Source organism: Aptenodytes patagonicus, chromosome 19 (genome assembly GCF_965638725.1).
Source record: "Aptenodytes patagonicus chromosome 19, bAptPat1.pri.cur, whole genome shotgun sequence".
NCBI lineage: Eukaryota > Metazoa > Chordata > Aves > Sphenisciformes > Spheniscidae > Aptenodytes > Aptenodytes patagonicus.
This window is the reverse complement of record NC_134967.1, coordinates 6,074,130-6,091,978: the sequence shown is the minus strand read 5'-3', so window position 1 is coordinate 6,091,978 and position 17,849 is coordinate 6,074,130. Positions and strand designations below refer to the sequence as shown.

At 54.9% G+C, this 17,849-nt stretch overlaps 1 protein-coding gene across 4 annotated transcripts in view; it reads right to left on the bottom strand.

The window, feature by feature from the left end:
- Positions 1-349: 349 nt before the first annotated feature.
- Positions 350-17,849, bottom strand: part of AGRN (agrin) — a 129,154-nt gene continuing 111,654 nt past the window's right edge. For 2 of the 4 annotated variants that reach the window (XM_076355860.1, XM_076355864.1), the window contains 13 exons: positions 17,161-17,376; positions 16,660-16,889; positions 16,037-16,171; positions 15,775-15,871; positions 15,185-15,349; positions 14,656-14,767; positions 13,514-13,525; positions 12,005-12,121; positions 11,481-11,670; positions 10,655-10,742; positions 5,779-6,003; positions 4,990-5,093; positions 350-3,344 (listed from right to left, as the gene is read on the bottom strand). In XM_076355860.1, coding sequence (XP_076211975.1) covers positions 3,187-3,344; positions 4,990-5,093; positions 5,779-6,003; positions 10,655-10,742; positions 11,481-11,670; positions 12,005-12,121; positions 13,514-13,525; positions 14,656-14,767; positions 15,185-15,349; positions 15,775-15,871; positions 16,037-16,171; positions 16,660-16,889; positions 17,161-17,376 — 1,849 coding nt within the window. In that variant the 3' untranslated portion in view covers positions 350-3,186. The remainder of the gene's footprint in view (positions 3,345-4,989; positions 5,094-5,778; positions 6,004-10,654; positions 10,743-11,480; positions 11,671-12,004; positions 12,122-13,513; positions 13,526-14,655; positions 14,768-15,184; positions 15,350-15,774; positions 15,872-16,036; positions 16,172-16,659; positions 16,890-17,160; positions 17,377-17,849) is intronic. The other 2 variants (XM_076355861.1, XM_076355863.1) reach the window with 1 other exon arrangement.

Below are 17,849 nucleotides of genomic sequence, written 5' to 3'. Positions count from 1 at the left end.
CTAGGAAGAGGTGATAAAAGCATGCATGGCAAAGAAGGAAAAGCTAGCGGATACTTGAATAGGTGAAACCATTCAGAGCGCGATCAGACGGCCACAGAGGAGGGGAAGTAAAGACACGCAGGAGTCCTCCTCCTGCAAATACTGGGGGGATAGGACTGAGGTTGGCATTCATAAAGAGGCTGCATTTAGAAGATACAGCAGGTACCTGCATGAGCTAAGGGAAACAGAGAGGGAGATACTGGTTTGACTTCACACAGTATCTGCCCAGGAGACAGATATTCACCAGTGAGGAAGCGTGAGGCACACAGTACAAAGAGAATAAAAAAGCAATAGGCCCCTTAAAAACATATTTAATAGTTTTCAAACTTTATTTCATGGTGATTGACGAAAGACACAAGTTAGTAATGGTTATATCATGCTGCTCCTCTACTGTGCATTGCCCTTCAGAATTCATACAGCAGTTCACAATGGTCATTAATTTACCCTATAAATGAAGCCACATGGACATTTTTTTTTTAAAAAAAGCAAAAAAAAAAACCCCAGGAAAAAAAACCAAACCTCAATGTCTTTTTTTTTTTTGTACATACATGTTATAAATGCTATTAAAAATAAAGCCGAAGTTAAGTGCACAGCCCCTAGGGAGCACTGCTGAATCTGACCTTGGTTCAAGATGCTTGACAACGAGGACGCAAGGTCCCGTTTTAAGGCATTTCCAAGCCCCAGCAAAAGCAGACAGAGTTTTCGTTTAGTTGGTTTGTTTGTTTTTTTTTTTTTTTGCAGTGACCCTGGCTTCATTTCAGTGGCATTCTAGAAAATTAGCAGCTTCCTCTGTGCATGCTCCTCTGCCTCTGGAGTTGGCACATCCAGCCCTCAGTCCCAGCCAACACAGTTGCGTGGCCCAGCTAGAACTCACGGTCTCAAAGCACAGATCGAGGGTCTCGCACCTCCCTCCCATCCCACCCCATCCTGCAGTCCTAGTTAGCCCCCGTCTATCTACACCTTGCGATCACAATACAGCAGTCCATCCCTTTCACAACACAGTCACAGTACTCCCCACCAGGAACCACAATTTATATACAGCAGCCACTTAAAATGTGGTATTGTCACACACACAGCCACACACACACACAGAGGCTCCATCCCACAGAGGGTGCAGCCCCCCATGGAATATTTAACCACTGGATTTTTAGAGGAATGTCAATAGATTAGGCATAGATTTTTTTTTTTTTAATTAAAAAAAAAAAAAAGAAAGAAAAAAGAAACCCAAATGGTTTTACACTACGTTCTTCCCCTTTGTAACATCTGTGTTCAGAGCTCACCCTGAGAAAAGTAATTTGACTTTTCATGGCTCAAAATACAGTGCCAAGAAACAACACTTTTAAAGGGCGCACTACGTTGTAAAGGTACACGACAAGGTATGCTAGAAATTTATGGTAAAACTGCAAAATGATGGCACCCTGGATATTAAGTAACACTTGATACCTGGCACGATCCTTCAGATGAATTCTCTACGCTCCATAAAGCTGGTTTTACACAGAGCAACGTCAGCTGCCATCTCAGGGTGGGAAAGGGACACAGTTGTGCCCCGGTGGTGGAAAGGGACATAGATGCTGGACAGCATCAGTAAATTCTTCCCATGGAGAAGGAACCTGAATGGAGTAGGTCGTTTCTTTCATAGCTGCAATCCGTTTGTTCTTCTGCTTACAGGAGATTCAGTGTTTGCATGCAAATGTGCGCTGGTTGACAGACACTCGCAAACACACGTACATTCATTCAGAAACACACATACTGGCTTTGTAACTGGCACCGCAGTATTTGCTTTCAAGACTTGCATGGAGGAAGAAAATCCTTAAAAAAAACCTCCTCCCAAACGCTACTGCCTCGACAGCTGACTCGCGCCCCACTCCCATTTCAGCTATTGCTGCTGGGCTGGCAGTATCCAGAGGAGCTTTGATCACGGCATGGAAGACCCTGCATTGCACTGGGCACTGCAAAAACTTGAAGTCAAAGGTAAAACTCCAATTACTCTTCATGGGAGAGGCTCTAATACCAGCTCTACAGAGATTCACGTGCTGGCCAGCTGCAAGCATCCTCATGGTAGACGGAGGGCAAGTCATGCCCGGAGGCTGGAAAACAGACATGGGTCATGGAAGGACACATCCAACAGGTTTTTTTTAAAGTGAAAAGGGACCCAGTCCCCATGCCCTGGCAGCCCGTTTGACAGCGCTGGAAGAGGGAGAGCACTTCCAGCTCTTGAAGACGTGCTGCAAGTTCTCACCGGTGCACGGGAGGGCAACGCTTGGTACACAGAAGCTCTTGGGAAGAGCAGCCAGGGCAAGCAGGTGGTTAGGACATGTCTGGATAAACGCAAAGCGTGGAAATGAGGTTTCACAGCTGCTTCTGCACATGTCCAAGAGGAGGAGGAGGAGAGCCAACAGAGAAATCAACATTTCCCCCACAGCACCTCTCAGTCCAGCAAACAGTCATAAGACAACCAAAGAGCAATGCTTTTCTGCCTGCTCAGAGCAGACCTTGGTCTCTCTTCCAGTGCATGGCATCCCTGATTTTAACAGAGCATAAAGGAGAAAAGCACTTGAGATTCTTACACACATAAATTATAGTGAGAGGAAGGGGGGGGAGGAGGGAGATAGGGTGAACACAGGGCCGGGAAAAGGTTTGGCAGAGCCAGGCCCCAAAGCAGGGTGTCAATTCCCGCTTCTCTGATGGCCACTTCCCTGCTCAGCCAGCACTGCAGAGGGGGCTTTGGGGCCAGGCCTGAGATGGGAAGGCGGTGAATCCACAAAGGCCACACGTCTCGCCAGCACCAGCATCCTTTCCCCCGCGGGCATGAACAACAACCCAAGAACACAAGTAAGGAGGGGGAAAAAGAACCCAAAAAGAAGCTTCAAGTATGAATAAGATTTACAATGCAGGTGCAGTGGGGAAGTTCTTCTGTCACTTCTTGGAGACTTGGTTCAAGGTTTGTTCTTTGTTGCTGCTGTTTGATTAGAGTCTGACTGACCTGGATAGACTGCAACCGAACAAATAACCCAAAAGAAAAGGTGTTTCCTCCCCTCCCATTCCCCCCTCCCCCCAAAATATAAAAAGCAATAAGTTTACAAAAATAGAAAATAATTACAGCAATAGGCAGGAGGGAGGGAAGGAGAAGGAAGGGTCCCTGGGGGTCTATTTGGCTGAGCAGTGTAATATCGTGGGGTTGTTTAAAGCGTCCTCCACCAGATGCAGTTCTTGGCGGTCGACAATCACGTCCCTTATGCAGCCAATAAAGCCAGTGCTGTAGGCCTTGGGCAGCTTGTGAGCCACGCTCAGCTTCTCCATTCCCCCTGCGAGAGACAGCACAGAAGGTCGGGTGGGAAGACAAAGGAGACGCTGCTGTGCGAGGCAGCAGCCTGCCCCAGGCAGCATCGCGCACTCACGCAGTGCAGGCGCTGCTGGGAATGCCCTCCTCAACAGTGGGGAAAAACCTCTTTCCTGGCCGGTATTTATTTTCATTTAGATCAGAGAAATGCCAGTTCCAACCAATCATACAGGTTTCCTGAAGCCACTTAAAACAGTAATTTGCATTCTAAAATACCAGTCCAACTTAAAATACTTCATTTCCTTGGAGCTTGGTCCCAAATTCAAACTGAATTTTATTTCAATTACTGAAACGTCAACTACGGCTCATTCCAGGCCCTGAAATTATGAAAGGCTTGATTGCAAACAAAACCTTTGGAAGAGCCAGCGGGGAAGCCAAGCAAAAATTTCTCATGGAAAAATTCTGCTTTCCTCATAACTTCTAGGTTGACTTCAGAACGAGAAATGGCATCTGGGATACGGTCTTTTCAGAGGTAAGGCTACACTTTTCAACATGAACTCTTTGTAAGTCAGGTTAGACCTGAAACTACAGGCTTAGACCGGGAAGATAAGAACAGATGCTTCCAAAAAGTGTGAAGAGAATCTAATTCACTGTTTCTTCATTACAGATGATCAAAATCCCCAGATGAACATTTCTGTCCATTGATTTCTGTGGCCCTTGTGCCTGCCTGCAATCCTGAACGCTAGGACTGCTACAGCACCTGCCTGAGGAGAAGCCCAGTCCTAAACTTACAGATGGAGAGCTGAGTCACGTCATGCAAGTTCCTCAAGAGACAAACGAAGCCCAGGACCTGCAGCATCCCCTATCACTGGGCATCCTTCTTTCATCCCTTCAGGCTCCAAAAAGGACTTTACTATCCTCTTAGCCCAGATTAGTATTTAAACACAATTATCCTACACTTGCGGGTGGATTTTTTGCCGATTCGAGCTGTTGCAGGACACATCCAGCCTCTGTCTGTGCGGACAGATCTGCCGCAGGCAGTGTGAGATAGATGCAATGGGCCAAACTCTGTTTGCAGGATCAAAATACTTAGGTCAACACAAATGGAACTGACTCTGCTGCACACAGGAGCACATTCTGGCATGTCTGCTTATTCTGTTACGCAAATAAAAGCAACGTTTAAAATCTGGGTATTTACATACTTCCAGACAGAAGTACCCGTCTCTCAATTCAGCCATTTCACCTTTGGGAACCAGAGTTACCCAAGCAAGTGACATTTGGGAGGCTCGTGAACTAGCGGAGGCTTCCACACGTGAGGGAATTTGGCAGGTGGGAGCACTCCCAGTTTGAAGAGAGAGAGGGTGCTCCATGCCATCGGCAGCAGGGGATCCAGAGCTGCAGGCCAGCTAACGGTTCTCTTCGGGGGACATGGTGACATGGAAAAGACTGGCATTTGGTAAAGCCAACCCTTCATCCCTCAGCTGTCACCAGCATCCTGCCCTAGTAGGCAGAGAACAAGCCGGGGACTTCTTAGGTCAAACTTGTCAAAGCCCCTTGGGAGGCAAAGGCGTCCCATTGAAACAAGTGAGGGAGCATCAACGTCCCAGCTCCGGCTCCGAGCCCCTCAGCAAGGGGCGCAGGGGAGGTTCACCCTTTCCACACCGACTTACCCAGCCACAGGGCCCCATCTGTATCTAGCTGTGTTGCACCAAGCGGGGAAGAGCCAGCAATGGGGGCTTCGTTGCCGACTTGAAGGGAACCTTCTCTCTGTACCCTGCTCCCGGAGGGAGAGAAGAAGAAACAGAAGATGATTAGCAACCTTAAGAGGAAAAACCCACAGCTGCGCTCTGCTTTACGCTAAATCCAGGCACTGGGCACCGTCAGCCCTTCTCCACCTGGAGAGGAGTGGGGAGCAGAGCTCTCCCTCAGGCTGCGTAGCACAGAGCAGCCCTCGGTGCAACCCCTTCCCCGGGGAGCGCCACACAGCCGGCAGCAAGCGCTCCCCTCCAGCATCCCCTGGGCATCCCGCAGCCCCGCCGTCAGCCCTGCCAGCGACCACAGCTTCCTCCCGCGCCCTCCAGACCCATCAGCAGAAATCCCTGGCATGCCAGCCGCATGATCCGCTCACCACTCCCACACCACCAATAAAAATAAAAGGGACGGCTCGGGCTCAACACGAACAGAATGTCAAACCCTCAGCCAGCTAAAATAAAAGGCACGAACCTTTCGTACCTCCTTGAGCCTGCCCCTTTGACATTTCCAGGCGTGTCACAACACGCACCCCTCCAACACGGCACTGCCCACATGCCTCTCCTCTATTATTATCCAAGAAGAGGAGTGACCCTCGGGGATCACAGGGCATGGAGTCACGGCCATGACTCAGGCTCCCTAGTTCACAGCTTGCCCATCCCAGAGCAATCTGCCACGGTCCTGCTCTCCCCTCCTCCTAGCCTTCACACCTGTATGCTTTGATATGAATCCACTGGTTGGTGTTGACTGGGACCGTGGATCGTAGGACAACTGGCTTGGAGCCGAGGTCGTAGGTCATTTGTACGAAGCCATCCACTATGGCGAGGGCAATGTAGTCTGATCGCTCCAGCCCTTTCCCACTCCACAGGATCAGCCCCTGAGTGGCTTCTGTTTTGATGCTTAGTTCAAAGTGGTTCGACTGCAAGGCCTTCTCGCTGCACGGGGAGATGGGAGCAGGGGAGAAGACAGAGCAGAGTTAAAAACACGGCTACAAAAGCAACAGGCAGCCAGTCAGCTCCTCGGAGCAGCCTTCTCTGTTCCCAGCCAACTAGCTCACCTGCTGAGGATAACCTTCAACCGACCTTTGGCATCAGGCTGTGCATGGGGTCTCAGTCCCTACCTGTTGCGCTTGAGGGGTCGCAGCCTTTGCAATATCCCAGGCCTGCTCAGAAGGCCTGGTGCATGGCGGGGGGAGCAGATGGAAAGCTCTGAACCAGGCCACAGGATCAAAGAAATGGCTCTCTGAATGTCTCTTAGCCAGCTCCCACTCAGAGTAGGACCACAGCCAGCTGGCTCTGCCCAGCTGAGCTTGGGGACACAAGAATGGAGCTTCTCCATCTTCCTGCTGACCTGAGCTGGGGCTGCACAGTTCTCCTGGGGATGAAGTGTTTTCCCCAACATCCCACTTGAACCTCCAAAGACACAGCCTGGGGCTACTGCCCCTTGCTTTTGCCCTCCATGGAACACAAAGTTCAGACACATCAACCCCTGCAAGCTGTGACACAAAAGTCTTGGTTTTGCCTCCCCACACGCAGGGGCTGAAGGAAGAGGTCTGTTACATGGGCTGGTGAACAGTACCGGGCTGGCCCCGATCCGGCCAGCAGGAGGGTTTTCCCCACAGAGCTGCCTTTGATTTGGGAGAGGTCAGAACAGAGAGGACTCTGTTGGCCAGATCGGGAGAGCTGTGGGCAGCAGCTGAGCTGGGGTCGACACCATTTCACCAGGACGCTTGCAGGCGTCCAAGGTGCAAGCAGAGCCGGGGTGCCTGGGGACCACCGCTCCCCAGTGCCATCACCACACAGCCATCAGCCTTGGAGACATTTGCTCTACACCGCTGCCTCTGCTTGACCAAAGCTCAGTGGGAACCTGAGGCTGGGGACTGCGAGGCGATGAGCACCCTGCAGTTTGAAGGGGATGGAGACCGTCCACAGAGGCAGAAAGCCTTCTTTATCCTAGATGCGGAGTCTTTTCCCAAGGGAGGAATGAAGGAAGGACAGGATTTCCCCCACATTGGCATCCCCGTCTTTGCTCCGTCCCTTTTGGAACAGGCAAAAGGCTCTTGGCAAGAGGTGACATTGCCATATGGAGTCGCCATCCACTCTCCTGGGATGCTCTGAGACACACTGCTGACACATGTGCACACATAGACCAGACAACATGGGCAACACAGACAGCTTTTTATTCCCAAGGGACACTGCGTCCAAAGGGCTTGATGAGGGCTGTACTGTCAAGGTAACTCAGCCTCTCCCCTCAACCAGTGGCTATTTGCTGTCTAGGTCCCCCAGGAGTGAGGGCCAGAGCTGGAGCTGCATAGGAGCTGCTGTTCCTATGCTGGAAGGACAGGGCTTCCTTCGTGTTTACTCTCATCATCTGCAGAGCTGTATCCCTTATAAATAAAAAGCCAAGGGCACGGACACACAGAACACGCACAGAGACAGCGACATGCTGAGGCAGCAACAGCAGAGCACGAGACACAAGAGTTGAAAGCCTGGCACAGACTCACCTGGGCTCCGCAGGATAGTCCAGCGCTTCGGGACTTAGATGCGGGAAGAAAGGGGAGCATGCGATAAGCGCAGGACAGCGGAGGAGACCCTTCCCTCCCACCCCGCTCACGGACGGGGAACAGCCCTGCTCAACAGCAAAAGCTCTTCACCCTACGCAGTGCCCAAGCTGAGAAAACCACCCAGCGTGAGCGGGAAGCCTCAGCCACTGTCCTTGGGGCTGAGTTTCCTCAAGCCAGCGAGACAAGTTGGCAAGTTGTTGCTTAGCCAGGGTGAGCATAATAATGCCGACGAGCGAATACAGCCCTGTCCCAGCGGTGCAGGGCCTCTGCAATGCTCTCCTGCGTCAGGACTATCAGTGTTCCTGCTAATCACCCACGCTGCCCTGCTGGGATGCGTATCCCAGGACAGGACAGGACAGAGGGCAGCACTGCTGGGGGAAAGGAGCTTTTGGTCCATGGCCCTGCGTGAGGACCCCTTCCTGGGCAGACCTGCAGGCAGGTCTCAGGCTGGTTCTTTGGGATGCCGCGGAATGGGCTCCCATCTAGCCAGATAGCTGAATTGTCACGTAAGGCCTCTGAGTCAGGCTTGGGGCACTTGGGCAGCAGGGCGTGCATGGAGAGGGGGAAACCCAGGACTACAGCTGTCCTGCTGGCACTGCCTGCAAGCGTTAGGGGCTACAGGCCCGGCATTACAATCAGCTCTAACTAGAAGTATATATAAAAATGGACGTTCAAAAAAAAAAAAAGTACGGGCATGTCATGGCCAGCAGAGCCCAGAGAAGCAATTGGAGTGTTAGTCCTGCCCAAGGCACACCCCGGTATCTGCCTGGAGGCAGAAGAAACTACTTTTTATGGACAGCCCAACGGGTCCTTCAGCCCTGGCGGGGCTAGTGAGTGCCGCTGCCAAATCCCAGCAGAGGGAGCTGGGGAGAAGTGCTAAGCTCCCTTGCAGGATGGGGCATGCACAGCCAAAATAGGCTGGCTCAGGCAGGGAGAAGGCTGGGAACGGTGACCTTCCCTTTGCAGAGCACTGGGAGAGGCAGGACACAAAGGTAGCAGCTTTCTGCTCATCTGCAGGGAAGTGGCTCATGTCTGTGCAGAGGGACAGCTGGGCACTCTGCCACGTGGCAGAGCTGTCGTGCAGGCCACTACATGCCTCTCGTTGCTGTAGGGCACCGTCTAGCTTAGGAGGATGCTTGGCTCCTAAAAAGCCCTTTCCAAAACACCCGAGCACCTCCCAAACCGTTGTGAACATGCAGGTGATGGGGTCTGTGGCTCCCCAGGTGTTGACACGCACGCATGCACGCAACTCAGCCTCCCGAGCCTCTGTCTGACCCCAGCTTGTAGAAAATGAGGTGAAATGGGGATGTGACAGGCAGGTATCACTCAAACTCTCCACCACACAGTGGGGAATACAGCTGCATGAACCAGTGCTTCTCTTCCACTCCTGCCGCTCAGCGAGACAGACAGACAGCAAATCAACAGCTGTCAAGCCCACCCTAGGGAAGAAGCCCTTCTCCCCACGCGCCTGCCCAGGACCACCTTCTGCCCCCCTGGTCACACTGCACGTTGCGAGGGGTTGCCCAGGCCACGCACCCCTGACCGGGGAACATTCTCCTGGCCTCTTCACTACGGCAGCAATGCCACATTCGTGCTGGAAAAATCAGGGCAGGATCAGCACCCCTTATTTCCATCACCAATGCCTTTGCTACCGACAGAAGAGGTAAGTCACAAGAACTTCTTTCCCCTGTGCTCATCCGCTTAAACTAAGGCTAAGTTGCAGCATGCTGCTGGGACAACGTCTGACTGCAGCAGTGCCAGGTAGCGTAGCTCCTGCTGCATCTTGGCTATGTTCGGGCCCCTGTACCGCCGCCAGAGCTGCGGTCAGTACCTGAGTCCTCCTCACCCTGACATGGGAACGCCTGCCCATGGCAGACCCCTGGGAGAGGGCCCGTACTCCTCCTCCCACACCTGCCCTGCGCTCCCCTGCAGGTGGGCTGGCGGTCAGGGTGGCAATGGGAGACGTGGTGGAGGGCAGATGGCTGCAGGGAGGAGCTGGGTAGCAGGGAGGACTGTACTTACGCGGGGATCTCATTGGTCAGGTGGCTTGAAAACAAAGAAACAAGGACATTGAGAAGAGACGGACAGACAGAGACTGACAAACAACAGCTCAACGCAGACACCCTTCCCAGGCAGGGTGTTAGGGCAGCAGGGAATCTGAGGGTGTAAGAGGCAGATGGACAGAGCCTTATCCAATACCCTGTCCCAGTGCCGTGGAGCTGGGAATTAACCACAGGGGCTGTAGAAACCACGGGGGCTGTAGGAGCACAGTGCGGAGGGAGGGTACTGAGCCAGACCGCAGTGGACCGAGAGTCTCCTGTAGGAGAAATATCCAGCCCAGAGGCTGAAGAGGACCTCAGTCAGCAGCTGTGTACCGGGCTCTGCTTATCTTGAAAGAGAAGCCCCAGGGACCAGTACAGCCACAGAGACCACAGGGTCCAAACATGTACTCCTAGCCCATGGGGTCAGGGTCAAGCAGACGCTGGAGAAGGCTAGCCAGGTCCCACAGCAGCGACAGCCCGTCCCTGCTGGCAGAACCGACCCTTGCTGCACAAAGAGCCAGGGAGACAAAGGAGCTGGCAAACAGGCATGAATTAAACCACAGGCAGAGGTACCTCTTCCCTCAGCACAGCTCACCCAGCCCACGACCCATTCCTGAGCATGTGGGCAAAGAAAGGCACCGACCAGGAGCAGGGCACAGGCCACAATAACCATCTTCATCAGGCACACTCAGCCAGCTTCATCCCACTCCCAAACCAGACTATGCTAACCCAGAAGGTGGCCCACATGCTGCAGAATGAGAACATCCAGACCTGAAGTTGGCCAGGCACTGCTGTTATGGGGAAAGCCCTCTGCCAACAAGGCAGCATTAGAGGTAAGGGCTGGAAGCGAGTGCTCACGGCCCCAGTTTGGCTTGCCCCTCTTTGAGCACTGCACTTGGACTCCTTCGACCCTACCTCTTCCTCCTGCTAACAGCCCTAACCCCTTGTTTTGATCTTGGTTCAGCTCAGCAGCCAAGTTACCTCTTTGTCACGGCATTGTGGTACTCCATATATGTCCTACCATCAAAAGCAATGGCCTCTGCATCTCCAGCAGCCTTCTCGATGATCACTGGAGGTGGGAAAAAGAAGAGCTGTCAGGCAACGTAGCATGGCCTGTCCATCCTTGGAGACTAGGAAAATCCCCCTTTACACTAAGCATTCGTAACAGGAGGAAGGCATGCACAAACCTGCTATCCCTTGGGGCATGTCAGCACTGTGGCACTCTAAGCAAGCCCCTGGAAAGTTTCACTGTGGCTTTAAAGCCCCTGAGTTTGGACCATCTCCCTGTTTTGCGGCCAACTGTCATGAAACCTGCAGCCTTGTTGGCTTCCTCGCTGAAGCTGGGGAGAAACCTGGACATGGTGATGGCCCAAGTGCTAATCTCAGGGAGGTAGCAGGAAAGAAACACTGATCTGCTACGGCACCAAACCATGTTTCCCTGCCCCAGGCTGCTTCAAGTGAGCATAGCAACACAAGACAGGGGCAGAGTGCACTGACAGGAGGAGGTGACAGGGCCGGGTGATCTACCCATGGGCAGCAGCGTTTCCCCTTCCACGTGCAGTGTAATGCCTGCATTTCTGAGAAATGGCATTGCCTCGACTTCACAGCTGCACAACAGTGCCAGCCTGCAAATGCCACAGCTTGTTTCCCCTGGATCCCTCCCAGCTGCCAAAACAGGGGCAAGACCTCAGGCTTGGCCTAAGCGGTGCACTGTCCTGCTGCTACCAGCTAATCATCAAAGCGGTTTCATTGACGTGCCTGACTAGTGGGTGAGGGTCCACATCCAGCCCTACCCTGGCAGTCTCACCTTTCTCACAGTGAGCCCCGGAGAAGCCCCTCTGGCAGGCACACTCGTAGCTCTCTAGCCGGGGGCTGCAAGTGCCTCCGTTCTGGCAGGGATTGGGTTTCTGGGTACAGGGGTGGCCTCGGAAGGGGGAGATCTCAATGGCGCTGCGAATGTTCTGCTCCTTCAGCACAGGCACCCCCTTGATGGAGATCTGACAGATGCAAGCAAGAAGAAGCACAAGAGTCAGCCTTCACCACCCCACCTCTCTGCGGGGCCAGCGGGAAGACAGAGGCCAACAGCCTCGGGGGGAAGGGGGAGATAGGAATGCAGCCCCAAGCCCCACGTGTTCCTGTGATGCACCCCCACCCTCCGCTTCTGCCACCCGCTGCTGCCACTTTTCAACTGGGTATGCCCCCCGTGCACATGGACCCACGTGCCGGGGCAGCCCGCTCCCAGGCTCGTCCTCGCTCTCCTCCAGCAATGCCAGTGCAGATGGCGCGTCTCCCAGCCAGACACCTGCCCCAGGCTGCCCAGTAGGGCCTTACCCTCTGCACAGCTCCGTTGAAGCTGGTGGAGATGGCGGCTGCTCGAGCTAGCTTGCTGAAATCAGGGGCTCCCCCCACATAAAACGGCTCCTTCAGGTTCAGGAAGGTGTGAGGCACCTGGGGAGGAGAGGGGAGAAGGTGAGGTGGAGAAGATGTCAGGCTATCCCTAAGCTGCAAGCTGGGCACGTGGCCCAGCTCCGTGGGGACTGAAGGAGGCTGCGAGCAGGGCAGCACTGCAGGCAGACCAGGCACCCATGCACAACCAGAAGCCGGGCTGGTGGGAAAGAAAGCAAACACCCTCCTGTCCCCCACGCTCCCCCACTCCCTGCCTTCCTCCCTCAAGGCATGGGCTGTGTCCTGGGGCAGGGTTGGTGCGGGGCACCGCCAGCCACCTCTGCGGAGCAGAAAAGCCCCTCGGAAAGCATGCCAGGGGCCCGGCACAGCCTCTGCTGCGGCCGAGTGAGCAGGACAGCCCTGCCCTAGGGCAGGCAGGCAGGAGGTGGGCTGGGCAGGGCAAGGTGGGCTGGGCTCGGCATCCCACTTGGGAGCCGGTCCCCACCTTCTCCTCTGTTCCCTGTGCTGCTCCTGCCCCAGCCCGGCTGCCCCAAATGCCCTGCAGCCCTCTGCCTCCCTGCCCGGCCCGCCGGGACCTGCAGCCGGCCACCAGCCACGGCACTGCCGGGGTCAGCTGCCGCCAAGCACAGGGAGCGGATGAGCTCCACGTACCTGGCACCAAACCAGGCTGTGTAAAAGGGCGCTGGGAGAAAGGGGCCTCCAGCAAACCTCCTCATGCCAAGCTGCAAGGTTTTGCCTGCCAGCAGGCACACAAAGAAAAGATTTCCTGTAAATTTAATTTTGGGGAGATGCTGTTCTAACGCCCTCAGGCGTGGAGGCCTCCGTCTTTGCGTGACCCCCAAAACCAAGTAAACAAACGTTGCTTCAGTTTCACCAGGGCTAACGTTTAAACCCAAACTCATACCAGAGGCATTCGGCTCGGGTTCATCCAGCTGCTACAGGTCCCCTAGGGCAAATGGCTAGAGGAGGTTCTCGGGCATCTCACATGGCTGTTTAGAAGATAAAGACCCCCTCCTTGCTGTCACCCTGCAGCCCCAACTGCACAGCACGGAAAGTCCCAGGTGAGTCTTCAGCCACGTGGTTCACTGGGCACACAACAGGAGCGATGTCCCCTCCTGTGCACCTGGGATGGACCCAGAGGCACAGCAGCGAGGCAAAGATGCAGTTATATGAATCACTAGCTAATGCTTTGTGGAGTTAACACGAGAAACATGACCGGATTAATTGAAATGCTTCTGAAACAAAATGTAACAACTGGCTGGAAATTAATGACGGAAGAGGAAACAAGTGTCTCTAATCTACAGAGATCCTAAAGCTGCTTGGTCAGATGGGAAGGGGAGTGGGTGAAACACTGAGATCTGAATGGAAAACAAAAAAGAACAACGTGCCAATGGCAGATGAGATGAAGGTGCAGTGGGTCATACTTATCTTTACCTTACGGGATTTCTGGGATCCAGACAGCAGGGAAGGGAAAAATACAAATGAAAATCAAAGGGAGAGAGAGAAAGAGAGAGAAAAGGGAGATCAGTGGGTAACATCGTAACATGCAGGGCTGCAAGACCACCACTGCCACCAGTGCCCAGGGTAGCCGGGGAAGGGGAGCTGCAGAAGGCAACAGGAGGGGTCGCTGCCACCCTGCCAACCAGGGGTAACCTTCGCTTGGAGAGAAGCTTGAAAAGATGAGAGCGAGGGGAGGAAGAAATCCCTTCTTTTGCAGGAATGCTGCGTAAGCTTGATGCTGCCCTTCTAGGTGGATCTTAAGGATAAGTTCAGCAGCAATTGGGGCTTTTCCTGCATTATCAGCTTCCCCGCTGGAAAGGCGGATGAAAGAAAGGCCAGTGGCCCTGCCACGAAACCCCAGGGAACCGCTGTTTGTGCAAAGACAGAAGTGCAGAGGGGACAGGGCACAGGGAGAAGTCAGAGAGGTAAGCTGCCAGCTTGGAAACAGAGGAGAGAAGGCACTAATGGATTCAGCAGCAACAGCGCAACGGGGCTTTTACTGCTCCGTGACTTCCTCCCGGCCGAGCTCTCTGCACAGCCAGCACTGCGGAGGGCTCTTCAGCCCAGCATCAAGGGCACAGGCTGAAACCCACACCGGCCCAACACCGTGGCAGCACAGGCTGCAGGGGTGCCTTGCGTACCTGCCCCAATACCGGGACAGTCGAGGACCTGCAAAAAAAGGGGGAGGAGGGTGCGTGCATGCATGTGTGTGAGGGGGGCTCAGTTGACTGAGCACATCCCTGAAACCAAGGCCCTGAGAATCAGGGCACGCGTGTCGCTGGCAAAGGCGCTGCAGCTCTGTGTGTGGTGGGGGACAAGGAGGGAGGAAGAGCTGGAAGAGGTGTGCAGCTGCTGTCCTACAGCACCAGGGCCAGGCCGCAGAGCAGCTAAGAGAGGCAGGCAAGCTCTGCCCTGCAGCATCCTTTTCTCCCCAGGTCTTGCCCACTCCTCCTCCACCCTTAAAGCCATGCACCACAGGGCTTAAAAGCCCTTGAGTCTGGGAACTACTCGGCTCATTTCACATGAGAGGAGCATGGCTGGAAGCCCAGAGAGCTCTCCTTGGCTCATCAACTTACCGGTGACTCTCCCATCACCCTCTCGCCGTTGTTGATCCTCATTACCCCTTTGCGCCCACTCCTCTCCAACAAGACACTTATCCAGGTGTTTAGGGGAACTGGCTCTTTGCTCCTGATGGTGAGAAGGGAGGAGAAGACACACGGGTGAGAGCTCTGCCATCACTACCTGCAAACACAGCAGTGTAAACATCCCCTGACCAGCTTGGGCTGCCCAGGCCACCGCAGCTTGACCAGCTCGGGCTGCCCGAGCTCACAGCCGCACAGACAGCCCAGCATTAGCCTGGGAAAGAGGCACAAGCCAGGGGCAGGCCCAGCTCTGCCCTGTCCCACAGAGGGACAGCCTGTCAACAGCCATTACTCCAAACAGCCAAGGCCAGTATGAAGCCTGCTCCCCCCCCGGCTTCCTTATGGTTTTCTGGGGAGGGGAGCTCAAAGCCAGTGCTGGACGCCGAAAGCCACCGCTGTCCCTCATGCCTCTGTCATCACCACCACCCTGACGAGCAGCTCCCCAGCCCGCAGCCCACCCTACCTGAGCACAGCCGCCCCTTTGCCCAGGTCGTATCTGTACTCCAGGTAGCCATCGTGTAAGGCCAGAGAGACAAAGTCCCCTTTGCCATCTGTCTTCTGGCCATTGTAGAAGATCATGCCACTGGGCTTCTTGGCCAGGAACACAACTTCCATGGACATTTTGTCCCTGAGGAGAGAAGGATTATGGATACCCTCCAATCCAGCTGCCCACACGCTCTCTTCCTCTGCCCCCGTGTGCTGAGCCCTTGGAAGACCTCTGCCTGCCTGGGACTACAGGTACGGCAGAGAGATGCCACTCCTGTAAGGCACCCTTGTCAGGTGAGAGATACATCTGCCACGTTCAGGATGCTGCTCCGTGGTGCCTATTTGCAAATGCCAAGCACCCGGGGCGCGGTGCTGGCTCAGTCTGGCTGCAGGGATTCTGGCGATGCCAGTCCCTCTGGACAAAACCTTCAAAACCTGTCAAAAGGGAATACCTCTAGGGTGAGAGCCAGCGTGTGACAGGTGAGGCTCAGAGCGCGAGCTCTCTCCCCCAGATCAGCCACGCAGGCGATGCGCTCGCTTGCCCCTCTCCTGTTCCCTGACACTTACTGCAGGTCAGGAACGAAGGTCTGCAGCCCATTCAGCTCCAGGTAGGAGAAGCCATTGAACTCCGGGAGGAAGGGCATGGTGTGGTCCTGCTCTGTCACTGGGCACAAACGAGGGAATGGTGAGGAAGAGGAGGCAGAGCAGCTTCAGCCAGTGCCCCAGAGCCACAGCAGGCAAGGCCTCCTGGCCACCCAGGCTGGGGAAATCAGCACCTTCAGTTCCACCCCCTTCCCCAGACCCGCTCCTCTGCCAGCTCCCGTCCCACCTAGCTCGCAGAAGACTCCTTCCCGGCCCATGGGACAGGTGCACAAGGCACCTCCCTCTGGCAGCACCAGGCAGGTGGCAGAGACGTGGCAGGGCGTAGGGTCGCAGGGATTCCTCTCGTCGGCACACGTTGGGCCTGCAGCAGAAAAAGCAGCCTGTCACATCAGTATCTCAAACCAAGAGCCATCAGGCACGATTTGGCCAGAGACAAATGTCTCTGATGTCTCCTGATGGCCCTGCCAGCCTTTTTCTCCTGTCTCAGGCTGGGTTCCCGCGACCCAAGAAGCCCCCCGCAGTGGACCCTGCAAATGGTAGATGATACCCTTGCCAGACTATGCTTTGCGCTGCCCCTAAAATGCAAGGGGAAATTTTTTTTGTGCATGAGAACAGACAGATCCCAGCCCTTGCCTCGTGCATATGAATACGTCTACATCCTAAATTTATGGTCTTCACTGGATGCGGCTTCATCCTACACTTCTCCCTCTAACCCACTGCTGACACTCCACACCACATCCTCCCCGCCGTAGCTCACAACGTGAGCCCCAGAGGCTCTGGGATCCCTCAGGGTCAGCCAGCGGGATCAGGAGCCCCAGCAATGCGCTGTCTGCAGCCTCCTCCCCGTACCGGTGTAGTTGTAGAGACACTCGCAGTGGAACATCTCTGCCTCCTTGACGTGGCAGATGCCACCATGGTGGCAGGGGTTGGGGTGACAGGGGTCGTTGCCGCACTCGCCCACCCCGCTGCCATACAGCACATCACTGCCTTTCTCCCGCAGGTCATACATCTGGTTGTTCACGTCCAGGAGGCGGATGCAGCCCTTCAGGCCGGTTGTAGCCGCAGTACGATCTGCCACCCTGAGGGGACAGAGGACAAAGTGGGCGGGGGTTTTGTCCCCGAGGACAAGAATGCAGAGGTCCTCCAAGCATCTGGGTCAGGCTGTGCTCCCCAGCAAGGGCATTAAGAGACACCCCCCCCAGGCCCAGAGAAGCTCCGCTCCACAACGCTCCCCCAGCCACCACCTGGAGCCCGCTAGCAGGCAGAGGGCTGCAGCCACCATGGATGCTCTGGCCGCGGCAGCAGCAGATGCTGCGACGCCCACGGCAGCGGTCCAGCGCTCTCACTCACACAGCCATTTGGTCCTCAGGCGCTCCCCCGATGAACAGGTCTGTGTCGAGGTTGAGCCCGTCGGTGCCCGTCGGGCTCTCCCCGCTGACGTGGGGCTCCCCGTCAACAGACAGCATGCCACTGCGGCGGTTGCGGTTCACCACTAACTGGTGCCACTTGCCAGGCTCAATGCGGACCTTGCTGGTGATGATGCCCGTGCCGGAACCGGTGTTAAACCTGGAGCAGAAGAGGGGGAAGGCCTCTGTCTGTGCCACCCTGCAGAAAGGTGACATCTGCACCGTGGCACAGGGGCTGCTGCATCCCAGGGAGAAGCTGGGAGCACTTGGGAGCCCCCCTCCCTCCCCACCTCTGGACCAGGCTGCACTCAAGAGCATATAGCCGTCCCTCACTGAGCACTGGGACTGACTGCCTGAGAACTCGTCCGGACTTTGCAGTCTCCGGAGGTCTGCCCGCCACCTTACCTCATTCCAAATCTGCACCTTTGGCTTTTGGAACTGGAAAAATCATTTCAGCTCAGATTTCTGGGGCCTTTCTCCCTTTCTTTTTCCCCCTGCATTTATTTTTCCAGTACAAAAACAAGACCTCTCACTTGCTCCCACAAGTCAACCTCCCACACCTTTTCGCTTTTCAAAATTCAAACTGCAATAAGTGAATTAACCGTGTTGAAAAGTGCCACAGGGAACGAGTCG